The sequence below is a fragment of the Microtus pennsylvanicus genome, chromosome 3, assembly GCF_037038515.1.
Source record: "Microtus pennsylvanicus isolate mMicPen1 chromosome 3, mMicPen1.hap1, whole genome shotgun sequence".
NCBI lineage: Eukaryota > Metazoa > Chordata > Mammalia > Rodentia > Cricetidae > Microtus > Microtus pennsylvanicus.
The window spans coordinates 19,463,610-19,476,290 of NC_134581.1; the positions used below are offsets into that span (position 1 = coordinate 19,463,610).

The 12,681-nt window shown below is 38.1% G+C and overlaps 1 protein-coding gene across 2 annotated transcripts in view; it reads left to right on the top strand.

The window, feature by feature from the left end:
• Dnajc13 (DnaJ heat shock protein family (Hsp40) member C13) overlaps positions 1-12,681 on the top strand; it is a 116,104-nt gene that overhangs the window by 25,903 nt on the left and 77,520 nt on the right. For both annotated transcript variants that reach the window (XR_012909962.1, XM_075964807.1), the window contains exons 3-9: positions 4,755-4,830; positions 5,560-5,709; positions 6,583-6,624; positions 9,317-9,517; positions 11,319-11,525; positions 11,620-11,715; positions 12,218-12,309. Coding sequence is in view for 1 of the 2 variants with exons in the window: in XM_075964807.1 (XP_075820922.1) it covers positions 4,755-4,830; positions 5,560-5,709; positions 6,583-6,624; positions 9,317-9,517; positions 11,319-11,525; positions 11,620-11,715; positions 12,218-12,309 (864 nt within the window). In the remaining variant the exon portion in view is untranslated. The remainder of the gene's footprint in view (positions 1-4,754; positions 4,831-5,559; positions 5,710-6,582; positions 6,625-9,316; positions 9,518-11,318; positions 11,526-11,619; positions 11,716-12,217; positions 12,310-12,681) is intronic.

Genomic DNA, 12,681 nt, shown 5'->3' on the forward strand with positions numbered 1-12,681 from the left:
CAGGAAAACTGTGAGGATAGATAGAGAAGATAGAGAGGTGCCCTTAGACACTGCTGGTAGGGATATAAATTAGTGTAGTTTCCATGGAAAGTGGAAAGAGAGTTCTTTAGAATGTCAAAGCAGAACTAGTGTAGGAGACAGGAATCCCACTATTGGATGTAAACTAATGGGACAACTCTGATTCTTCAAAGTTTTACAACTAGCTATGGAGATAAGTCTTAACTACTTCACCAGTCACCCAATCCTTACTTCACATTAGGCAGAAATGTGTTCTGTTTAAAGGAAATAATTTTATACTTTAGTTTCTAATTCTACTTTAGACTTTAAAAAATTGGGCAAAGTGTAGTATGAATTTTATCTATGATAAAAATTCACATCTTAGCAACTTCTACAACTCATAAACACTTTCAGTAAAGTGGCAGGAGACAAGATTAACTAAAAAAAAATCGGTAGCCTTCCTGTACACAGGTGATAAAAGGGCTGGAAAAGAAGTCAGAGAATCAACACCCTTCACAATAGCCACAGATAGCATAAAATATCTCGGAGTAACTAACCAAACAAGTGGAAGACTTGTATGACAAGAACTTTACATCTTTAAAGAAAGAAATTGAAGAAGACACCAGAAGTGGAAAGATCTCCCATACTCCTGGGTAGGCAGAATTAACATAGTAAAAATGGCAATCTTACCAAAAGCAATCTACAGATTCAATGCAATGCCCATCAAAATCCTAGCAAAATTATTCAAAGACCTCGAAAGAATGGTACTCAGTTTCATATTGAAAAGCAAAAAACCCAGGATAGCCAAAACAATCCTGTACAATAAAAAACTTCTGGAGGCATCACAATCTCTGACCTCAAACTCTACTACAGAGCTGCAGTATGAAAACAGCCTGGTATTGGCATAAGAACAGACAGGAGAACCAATGGAACCGAATCAAAGACCTGGATATTAATCCACATATCTTCAAATACCTGATTTTTGACAAAGAAGCAAAAAATATCAAATGGAAAAAAGAAAGCATATTTTACAAGTGGTGCTGGCATAACTGGATATCAACATGTTAGAAGAATGAAAATAGACCAATATCTATCACCATGCACAAAACTCAAGTCCAGATGGATCAAAGATCTCAACATAAAGCCAGCCACACTGAACCTTATAGAAGAGAAAGTGGGAAGTACACTTGAACACATTGGCACAGGAGACCACTTTCTAAATATAACCCCAGCAGCACAGACACTGAGAGATAAATGGGACCTCCTGACACTGAAAAGGTTCTGTAAAGCAAAGGACACAGTCAATAAGACAAAACAACAGCCTACAGAATGGGAAAAGATCTTCACTAACCCTCATATCAGACAGAGGTCTGATCTCCAAAATATACAAAGAACTCAAGAAATTGGACACCAAAAGATCACATAGTCCAATAAAAAATGGAGTACAGACCTAAACAGAGAACTCTCAACAGAGGAATCTAAAATGGCTGAAAGACACTTAAGGAAATGCTCAACATCCTTAGTCATCAGAGAAATGCAAATCAAAACAACTCTGAGATTCCATTTTACACCTGTAAGAATGGCCAAGATCAAAAACACTGATGACAACTTATGCTGGAGAGGCTGTGAGGTAAAGGGAACACTTCTGCATTGCTGGTGGGAATGAAAGCTAGAACAACCCCTTTGGATGTCAGTGTGGCGATTTCTCAGAAAATTAAGAAACAACCTTCCTTAAGACCCAGTAATACCACTTTTGGGTATATATCCAAAGAATGCTCAATTGTGCCACAAGGACATGTGCTCAACTATGTTCATAGCAGCATTGTTTGTCATAGCCAGAACCTGGAAACAACCTAAATGCCCCTTGACCGAAGAATGGATAAGGAAAATGTACATTTACACAATGGAGTACTACACAGCAGAAAAAAAGACAACATCTTGAATTTTGCAGGCAAATGGATGGAGCTGGAAAACATTATTTTGAGTGAGGTAACACAGACACAGAAAGACAATTATCACATGTGCTCACTCATAGGTGGTTTTTAAACATAAAGAAAAGCAGCCTACAAACCACAATCCCAGAGAACTTAGACAACAATGAGGACACTAAGAGAGACTTATATAGATCTAATCTACATGGGAAGTAAAAAGTACAAAAAGATAAGATCTCCTGAGTAAATTGGGAGCACTGGGAGCTTGGGGGAGGGTTGAAGGGGGGAGGGGAGTAGAGAAAAATGTAGAGCTCAATAAAAAATCAATAAAAAACTAATAAAAATATAAATTTAAGAAGAAAAAATTCACATCCTATCAGGGTTTTTTTTTGCCTATATGGAAATAACTTTGGCATTATTATTATACAATATGCTGATTAGATAATAAAACAATGTAATAAAGAAACATGTTTCTGATCTCTCAGAGGTTTTTTTGTTGTTTGTTTTTAATACCTATCAGGTTCAGTTTGTGTACTCATATATTCTTGAATATGTGGTCTTCCATTGAAGTGCAGTTTGATTAACAGGGGCTATACTCTTAAACTGACTTTCTTTCCCAGCAGTTGTTAGTTGGCAGTAGTTTCTTTGGTCAGGGTGGCACTGTGTGTCACTCTCTCCATGGTAGGATTTGGTATGGTTTGGCCTTACACAGGTTTTATACATGTCACAATTTTGCGTTCACCTGTGAAACTGACCTGCTGTGTCTTGAAGAACCATTTCCCTCTACTTATTCACCACCTTTGATTCTTACATTCTTTCCATCCCCTATTCTATGAGGATCCTGAGCCTTGGGAGAAGGGGGTTTGATAGAGAGATTTATGTGCCACTTAGGGCTGAATATTCCACACTCAGCGCCATAACCATTTGTGGGTCCTGTGTTTATCACCATCTTCCAATAGAAGCTTCTCTGAGATGGGTTGAGAAGCATTGATCTATGGGTATAACAGTGAGTCATTAGAGTCAGTTTCACACTGTTCCTGTCTAGTAGGATTATAGTGGTAGGTTCTCCTCAGGGGCTGTGACTTGTCTAGTCACAGGGCCTTGGCCCAACAGTGGTTCCAGGTATGGGTTCTGTATTGTGGAGTGGTCTTAAACCCAGGCAGAAAGTAAGTAGTTACTCCCATACAGGTGTGCCACTCTCGTACCAGTGGGCATTTCTTGCCAGGCTGATCATCACTGTAGCTCCCATTAGTCTTGGGGAAGACTAATGATTGCTTTTCTCTTCTGATAGTGCACGCGCACCTCCAAGCACTGCAGAAGCTAGCCAACATAAATGAAGCTTCCAAGTCAGGACCGGCTTGATAGTCCCATGTTCTGTGACTTAAATATATGGTGTCTTCAGCAGTGGGGTATCACTGTCAGGTTCTGGAGCACAGCCAAGAGCATTGGCATAGACCCCCAAATATTACAGGCTATTATTGGTGCAGTTGACTACCCTGTCTTTAATAGAAGCATGATGTGTTCTCCTGAGTCTAGTAGTAGCTTTTGAGCAATATATTGTACATGTTTTTAGTATATTGGTTAACAGCAGAAAAACTTAGAGGTCTGGAAAGTATTTGATTTACTTTAGTGTCCATTTTTATAATTAAAATACTACTGAATACAAGTATTTCAGTAATTGTTATCAGTCATGAATAGTTTTTTTCTAACTGAAATTTGTTTCTCTGAAATGAATCGTCTTCTTTGATTTTAAGAAGCTACTTGGTTATTATTTATGCTTGCTTTAAAAACAAACCAGTGTCTTGGTTTTCCTTGTTCAGTCACTGGGTTTAATATCATTTAAAGAGTTAAGATGCTGCCCTTCCTCTTGTCTACAGTTTTTAAAGCATGGGTGTTGCCACTTTCTTCCCTCTGGAGACTGCTGAGTCTGGTGTTTTATATATTGTCTTTCTTCACAGCTTTCTAACGTTTTGTGCAGTGATTATTCTTAATTTTGAAATTTATCTGCATAGACTATTATAGAGAATATTTTTTTCTTAATTCTGTATCTGTGGTAGTGAATTTTTTTGTTCTCAGTTTTTTCCTTACATTTTCTTTATTATTCTATTCTACCTAATGTTTTTGTTCATTTTAATGTTTATATATAAAGAGCTGTCTTTATTTTTAAATGTTTTTCTAGTTAAGTTTCTACTTTATCATCAGTATAAGCTCCTCTTCATGAGAATTACTGATAATTCAAGTGTCTTTTCTTGTTTTCTTTGTTACTTTCAGTAAAGGCAATAAAGTGAGAAATGAAAGGTTGCTTGCCTGTGATGCAGGCTTCCTATGTGTTTAAAGTTGCAACAGACACACGGCAGGTAGCTGCTTAAGTAGGAATTGCCATTCCCTTATATGCTTTACTGGGCAGTTGCAGGCCATAGCTTTTCCTCCTTCCCATTGTGGCTTTGATGGAAGGATACTTTGAAAGAATTAGCCATGTGCAGTGTCTTGTTAAAAGAAAAATGTCCTATTTAGAATTCTTTCAGCATTCTTGGCTACTGCCTTTTACTGAGTTAAATCTGTGCTAACATCACCACATTTGTGAAGAGGTCATATTTTCTATGTAGAACACTAATAGTTTCCAGTAAAATAAGTGGTGCATGGGTTTTAAATCTGATAATATTTTAGGATATTAAATATGAAAACAAAAATAAGCTGTATTTAATCACCATTGATCAGCCAACACATTTCTATTTATTAAAATGTTCATTTTGTGTTAGTATCATATGTATTCAACTAAAAATTTTTGTTGCTTAAAACTAAATGTAAGATTGTCTTTCCTTGTAGGTATAAGCGAGTCTTTTCAGTTGGAACCCATGCAGTTACTACATATAATCCCAATACCTTAGAAGTAACAAATCAGGTAATTAATGTTAGAAGCTGTTTAAAGGTTTATATGAACTTTTAAAAGCCAAGATTGCAGTCTGTTTTACCTGTTGAAGTCAGCACTTCAGGAGAGAAATGTCAGTCTGTAGATATGTGTTTGCATGTGCTCTGTGCTCAGGAGCAGAAGTAAAGTGTGTGTGTACACTGTTTAGTCTCTAAGGAATGACTATTTTATGTTACTACTGTTTCTAGTCTCTAGCAATATCATTTATAAAATTAGTCCATTTCTAAAGTTGTTACTATTATTCAAGCATATATTAGTTATGTTACAAATTTAGTTGTTCACAGACTTACTGGAAAATTCGAATGGCTTGTTTGTAAAGGCAAGACTAATTGAAAATGGATAAGTAAGCATGCTTAAAGATAATCCGGCTTCTTTTAATTTTAAATTAGGCATGTTTTATATGTCCTTCTTAATGAGTACAATCATGAAATAGTATTCCCTATTTCTTTTCGCTTACTTAAATTGCCTTATATTAATAGCATTAAAATCATAATACAGATTTTTCTTGCTGTTGTCTTTGATAGTTAAAACCCTTTAAGAGAACTTGAGTTGTGGAATTGCTGTAAACGCTGCTCCACTCTTCAACCTCCAGTATTTGTAAAATGTTCCTTTAAGCAGTGGATATGGAATAAAAGAAATGAAAACAAACTTTACAGCTGATATTTCAGAGCAAAAGTTAAAGGTTTCCTTTCTTTTTGCCAGTGGCCTTATGGAGACATTTGCAGCATCAGCCCTGTTGGAAAAGGACAAGGAACAGAGTTCAACCTCACATTTCGTAAAGGAAGTGGGAAAAAGTCAGAAACGTTGAAGTTTTCTACAGAGCACAGAACAGAGCTACTTACGGAAGCTTTGGTGAGACGACCCATGTGTTTAAAGTTGCAGGTCTCTCTGCTTCTAGAAGTGAAGTGGTTACATTGAGTCCTGAGTTCTGACCCTGTGCCCGCTCTGCTCTCTGACCCTGTGCCTGCTCTGCACTCTGACCCTGTGCCCGCTCTGCACTCTGACCCTGTGCCTGCTCTGCACTCTGACCCTGTGCCCGCTCTGCACTCTGACCCTGTGCCCGCTCTGCACTCTGACCCTGTGCCCGCTCTGCTCTCTGACCCTGTGCCCGCTCTGCTCTCTGACCCTGTGCCTGCTCTGCTCTCTGATCTTGTGCCCATTCCTCTGCTCTTTATTAACCTTTAACTTGACAGTGAAACTTCACCTTTCCCATTAAAACAAATAAACAAAAGAAAACAAAATTTGGAAGTTCTTTATATTTAATAGTGTGCTAGTCTTTTGAAATGTACATAGAAGACAAAGCGTTATATGTTTAATCTATTTTGCTCATTAGTAAAACCCTACAGTATTTTTTTTGTTTTGTTTTTTTTTAACCTTTTATTTTACATACCAATCTCAGTTCCCTTTCCCTCCTCTCCTCCTGCTCCACCTGCCTTCCTCCCACTCCTTCCCCTATCCACTCCTCAGACAGTGTAAGGCTTCCCATGGGGAGTCAACAAAGTCTATCACATCACTTGAAGCAGGACTAAGGCCCCTCCCCCTGTATCTAGGCTGAGCAAGGTATCCTTCCATAGGGAATGAAGTCCCACAATCTTTATTAACTATCCTTAAACTATAAATTTTATAACATAGTTTAGCATCATAATTACCGAATTGTGGCTTTTACCTGTTTGGGCTATAAAAGGCTGACTCATGAGCCTTCCTTACCTGTGTTTTCTCTTTCAGAGATTTAGAACTGACTTTGCCGAGGGAAAAATCACAGGCAGGGTAAGATTTGACATTTATCAATGTGCGTTCTCACATGATTAAATGTTGTCCTCATTGTAGAAATCATTCCACAACCTGTGTGTTCCTATTACAGTAAAGTCCAAGGGAAATAAAACTTTAATGCCTCTTAACATGAGAAATAGATGAATGTAATTTAACAGGAAGCTCAAATATAAGGAAACAGGTTTCAGATTTATTTTGTCTGAACATTAAGAAAAAAATCATCCACTCTAAAACCAGAGCATTGAAAATGGTACTAGAAGGCTGGCTCAGCAGTTGAGAGTGTCTGCTGCTCTCACAGAGGACCTGGTTTGGTTCCTAGTACCCACATAGCAGCTTACAACCATTGGAAACTCCAGTTCCAAGTTCCAAGGGATCCAGTAACCAGAATCTGACCTCTGCCTGTACTAGGTGCACACATGGTGCAAAGGCTCACATGCAAACAAGACATTTGTACACTTAACATAAATCTCTAAGCAGTGCTTCTTACAGTGCTCCAGACAGTGACAGTAGTCCTCACCACACTGCAGCAGGCTGTTAGAGCTGGTAGCAGTTTGGTTTATTGAAGATTTGAGGTCTGGGAGGTTTGGTTCTGTCTTTCTGAATGTTTCCGTATTAGGTCTGGCTTATCTGAAGTCCAGCATGGTGCTGGCATGGTGCTAGCAGCTTTGGGAAAAATCACTTGCTTAGTACAGTCCTGACTTTCCCAGCTGAACCTCTTTAGTGTGTCACTGCAAAGCTTAAACTAGAGACTTCGGGGAGAAGGAATGAGGAGTTTTGTTTTTTCTCATGAAATATTAAATTTCTTAACCATGAATGGGTTTTATGTTTATTTGCACTTTTTATTTTCCTGGTACCAGAGATTAAATCTAAGGCCTTCTCCACACTGAACTCTGTCTGCAATCCTCAGTTTTTAAAATTTGAGACAGGGTCTAATTAAGTTGCTCCCAGGCCTTGAACTCCCTCAGTAGCCCAGGCAGACAGTCTCTGGTCTCAGCCTTCCAGGTAATGAGGACTGCAGACTGTCTGGCTGTTTCTGCTTTTCCAATGGGGAAAATAAAGCCTTCCATTCTGGCACTGGTGGGAACCACTATCTCTGCTGAAGTTAGAAGTAGATTCTCATGTGCTACAGAACTGGCCCTCTCCTTTTAAACTCCAGTTCTTCCTGTGGGCATTTTTTTTGTTGGCTTAAGCTTCCAGAGCCTCGTGTATTTCAGTGCTAGCCCTTGGCTGGTTGCCCAGGAACCATTTTAAAGAGTTTCATGTAAGCTGATGAGCCACTGTTTATTGTCACTGAGGAGCTTCTGTTGGATTTGTATGAATCACAACTTAGTGTGCTTATCTTAATTATCTCAGGTGAATGTTCTGTGTGTCTCTTTGGATAACAGATGCACCTGAAACTGGTCTATAACCTCCCCTTTTAGTTCGTCACTGCTACCTGTCAAACTTAGAGGTAGGACAGTGTTAGTAGAGGATGTGACATCTGTATCTCCCTGGAATAAGGTGGGGGCTGCATTACAAATGCTGGGCTTATATAAGCAGTGATTACATAAGTTGAATTTGGTCATGAGTCCTGCTGTTATCTTTGCTGTACACTAAATTATGGACTTTTAAAGTCCTTTAGGCTTGGCCTCAACAATAGGTCTTAGAGATAATGATATATTTCCATTAGCAGCTGCTGTCAGTTGAGAGAAATGGAGAATATCCTGTAGAGTGAGTTTGGGTGTGTTAGCAAGCCTAGTAGGAAAGCACCACTGAACAGTAGACATCTCATGCTGACATCTGATGCCCTGCTACTCCGATTTGCAAGGGATCTCAGCATCCCCAGGGCACTTTCTTACTGCTGTGATCAGAACTCAGAGGTAACCTTTCAGTGGTGTTTTTAAGAAATCCTAGAAGTCATACCACTGGTAAAATTTTGACTTCAGAATTTCTTTTTGGATATAGATAAATTGTATGTTAATATAACTGGTCTAACACAGTGTTTAAATGTAATACTGTGACTTGCCCAGAAATTCAACCTAATCAAAAGTCAAAATCTTTTTTCCTTAACTCACTCAGAATACATTTCACTTTCTGTTTAGGGTCTCCTTTGATGGTGTATGTTGTATGTGATTTTGGGTCTGCTTTTGGGGTGTGGCTGTGTGTTGTATGTGATTTTAGGGTCTGCTTTTGATGTGTGACTGTGTGTTGTGTGTGATTTTAGGGTTTGCTTTTGGTGCGGGCTTTATGCTGTATGTGGTTTGAAGGGTTTTTTTTGTTGTTGTTTGTTTTGTTTTGTTTTTTGCTGCTTTGTTTAATTTTTGAAACAGGATCTGGTTGTGTTGCTTCTGCTGCCCTGGAATTCCTGGGCACAAGCAATCTCCTGCCTCATCCTTTGAGTGGCTAGGACTCTAGGCACATCCATTTGCCAGCTGCATTTCATCTTGTTTCCTCTTTCCACTTTAGAGCTATATAAGGGAGTTTAAAAATCTTTCACAGCATAGTGTAAACCATAGTCTTGGCTAATAAAGGAAGAATATAATGTCTTCAGTTTGTATGAACATTCTAATGAAATAAACACTCCTATCCTCTTCCCCTTCTCCCTAGCTAAAATTAACAATCTTACAGTTGAGTTGGGAGAGTAGCAATTAAAGCTTATTAGAGTTTGGCTTACATTTGACCCTGAAGGTAATGCTGTGCTTCTCTCTAGAGATATAACTGCTATAAGCACCACTGGAGTGATACAAGGAAGCCTGTGATTCTGGAAGTAACTCCTGGAGGCTTTGACCAGATAAACCCTGTAACCAACAGAGTACTTTGTTCCTATGACTATAGGAATATTGAAGGCTTTGTAGATCTTTCTGATTATCAAGGAGGATTTTGTATACTTTATGGAGGATTTAGTAGATTGGTAAGTAGTATTTTTGAAAAGGCATTTTCAAACAGAGTCTGGGAGTCTGGGACGATGACTCAGTTGATGAAGGACTTGAGTACCTGAGATGGATCCACAGAGAATAGTTTAATAATAATAACTGGGAATGGCAGTATATCTGTCCTAGCATTGGAGAGACAGACAGACAGACAGACTGGATCTTGGTAGTTAATCAGTCTATCCTACTTGGTAAATTTTTGGAGGGGGTGGGGAGAGGTGGACAGTCCTTGAGGAACAACACCTGAAGCTGGCCTCCGGCCTCCACACACACAGGACTATATAACTAGGCAGAAGTGTGATATCAAGAGTCTGGAAGACTGTAGTGTCAGAGATACCTAAGATTGAATCTGTTTTCTGTCTCTAAAATGAGGGGGATAACACGCAGACATTGTGTTTGTGTGTGTGTGTGTGTGCACACTCATACACATTGCTTAGTAGCATTCCATAAATGGTGCTGTAGTTTTCATCAGCATCATGTCATACCAGAAAGTTTCTAGGTGTTCTTTGAAAAATTTAATTCAGGAGGAATTCCTTAGTTACAGGGAATTCTGTCCTCTGTTGAGCCATTTGTAAGAAGAAACATGAATGTGTCTGGGGCCTGCAGCATGGTTTTCTCTTGTCATTTTGAGTTACTAAGAGACATCAGAGAGACTGGGAGACATCAGACACTGCTTGCAGTACTGAAATCCTATTAGTAATGGAAGCTGTTCTGTTTGGATAGAACCATCTTTGCAGAATCTTGCCTTTAATAAAACTTAAGCCTTTGACCTCATATGTAAGCACTAGTGTCTAAATTGGATAGGCCTAACTGCACATTTCCTAGTTCCTGTAGCTGCCTTGTGGCCAGGGAACACTGTCCCAAAATTTAGTGTTCATTGGATAAAATACCATCCCCAAGGTAGCAGAGCAAAGGCAGTACCAGATCACTGAGATACATAAGAGGATAGATGGTATTAAAAGGAAAGCAAGCAGAATAATGGACATGCAAATAACATGATTTATAACATGCAGTGTGCTGTCAGCCCTTTTCTGTGTCAGGCTCTTTGTTCGATAGATACAATCCTGGTTTCACTAATCTAGTAACAGGGTAGATATTTTGTTATATCTGAGTATTAAAAAAAATGAAAGTCCAAAGGAAAAAGAATGTTTCCCCTCATTTTAAAGTAACAAAGTCTCCTGCCCAAAGGCTGCCTCTTCCCTAGAGTACAGACATTTGCTATGATTGACTTCTTGACAGGAAATGTGCCTAATACTGTCATGTAACAAACTAACTGTCACAATTACTCAGCTAGGCCATATTGTGGAGCAATAAGGTGAAACTGTTGGGACATTCCTTTTATTGCCTTGACAGTTGGTTTGTAGCAACAATGCCCAATAATGACAAACATTAAAATATTTAACATAATTTTGCAAGAAAATTATCATCTAAAACAGTTCAACTCAGAGCTGCCTTGATTGAAACAGGGACTCTTACTTCACAGTCCCCACCAACTTCCATAGGCTTGGGCTCTTCCTGGGAAACTAGCATGCTGTTTGGTACCAGTGGTGATAACCAGACTCTGAGAAGCTATGGTGTAATTTCTGTTGGCTGAGTTGGTTTAAGGCTTCCTATTGAGACTATGTGTTTTAATTTGTGTTTGTTCTTAACTTACTTACCCCAATAAGTTCTGTTGCTTTTTTTCTTAGAATTGTTACATTAATATTTTTCATGTGTGTTGAGTAAATATGGTACCGTTTTAGTTTTTTGAATCCTGACTTAGAAATTTCAATATCTGTACAGCATTTATTTGCATCAGAACAAAGAGAAGAGATTATTAAAAGTGCAATAGAACATGCTGGCAACTACATAGGGATCTCACTGCGGATCAGGAAAGAACCTTTAGAATTTGAGCAATATTTGAATCTTCGCTTTGGAAAATACAGTACTGATGAGTCTATCACATCTTTGGCAGAATTTGTGGTCCAAAAAATATCTCCTAGACATTCGGTAAGATCTGTATGTTGAACATAAAAATGTGTTCTGGAGTTTTGACAGCTTTCTTTAATAACTTTTAAATATATTTCCATTTTACTGTTTGAAGGAACCTGTGAAGAGAGTTCTAGCAGTCACAGAAACATGTTTAGTAGAACGAGATCCAGCAACCTATAATATTGCAACCTTGAAGCCCTTGGGAGAAGTAAGCAAGCTTTTTTCACTTAAATGGGCCAGCTTCCTACTGATAAAGTTGGCTAAACTTCTGTTTTAATATACGTGTTCATTCCTAAGAAATGAGAAACAGGCTGGTGTGATGGCTCAGGAGTTCAAGGCCAGTTTCAGCTACATAGCAAGTTCATGGTTAGCCTAGTCTATATGAGCTCAAAAATCAACAACAACAAAAGTGAATGGGAAACAAGCATAATCTGTATTTAATTATTAACCTTCATATTTATTAGTTTTAGGGCAATGGAGATCATAAACATTACCTTCCAGATCTACAAAGAATGGAACGTTTATTTCCATAGTTGCATATAAAATGTGAATAAAATTTTTAAAATAATTTTTAAATTCTGACATTAAAGCAGGTTACATTTTTTAAAATTGACTTTATAAGATACCTAGTTTTTACAATGAAATACTATAGAGCTAAATGTTTAGGGATTTTGGTAAACTTTTTGTTTGGTTTTTTTTTTTTTTCTTAGGTGTTTGCATTGGTTTGTGACTCGGAAAACCCGCAACTTTTTACCATTGAGTTTATAAAAGGGCAGGTTCGGAAATACTCGTCAACAGAAAGGTAGGGTTTGTGTGTGCATGCGTATCTACTTTTCTTTTCATCATTTCGAGATCATAGTATGCGCAGGGCAAAGGAATTGATCAGCGAGGGATAAAAAACAAAGGTTATAGTTTAGAACTTAGAAATTATCTAATTTGGGAGATAATATTGCTGCATGTTTTATTTTTTCATTTCAATAAATCTTTATTAAAATTAGAGCCAGTTACTAATAAAAAGTATTTTGAAGTTATTCATACAAGTAAAATTAAAATGTTTTTTAAAAGAGAAAGCAAAATATCTTTTTTCATTTTACATACCAGTCCCAGTTTCCATTCACTCCTCTCCTCCCTTTACCTTTCCCTCCACCCTACCTGCCGTCCACTTCTCAGTGAC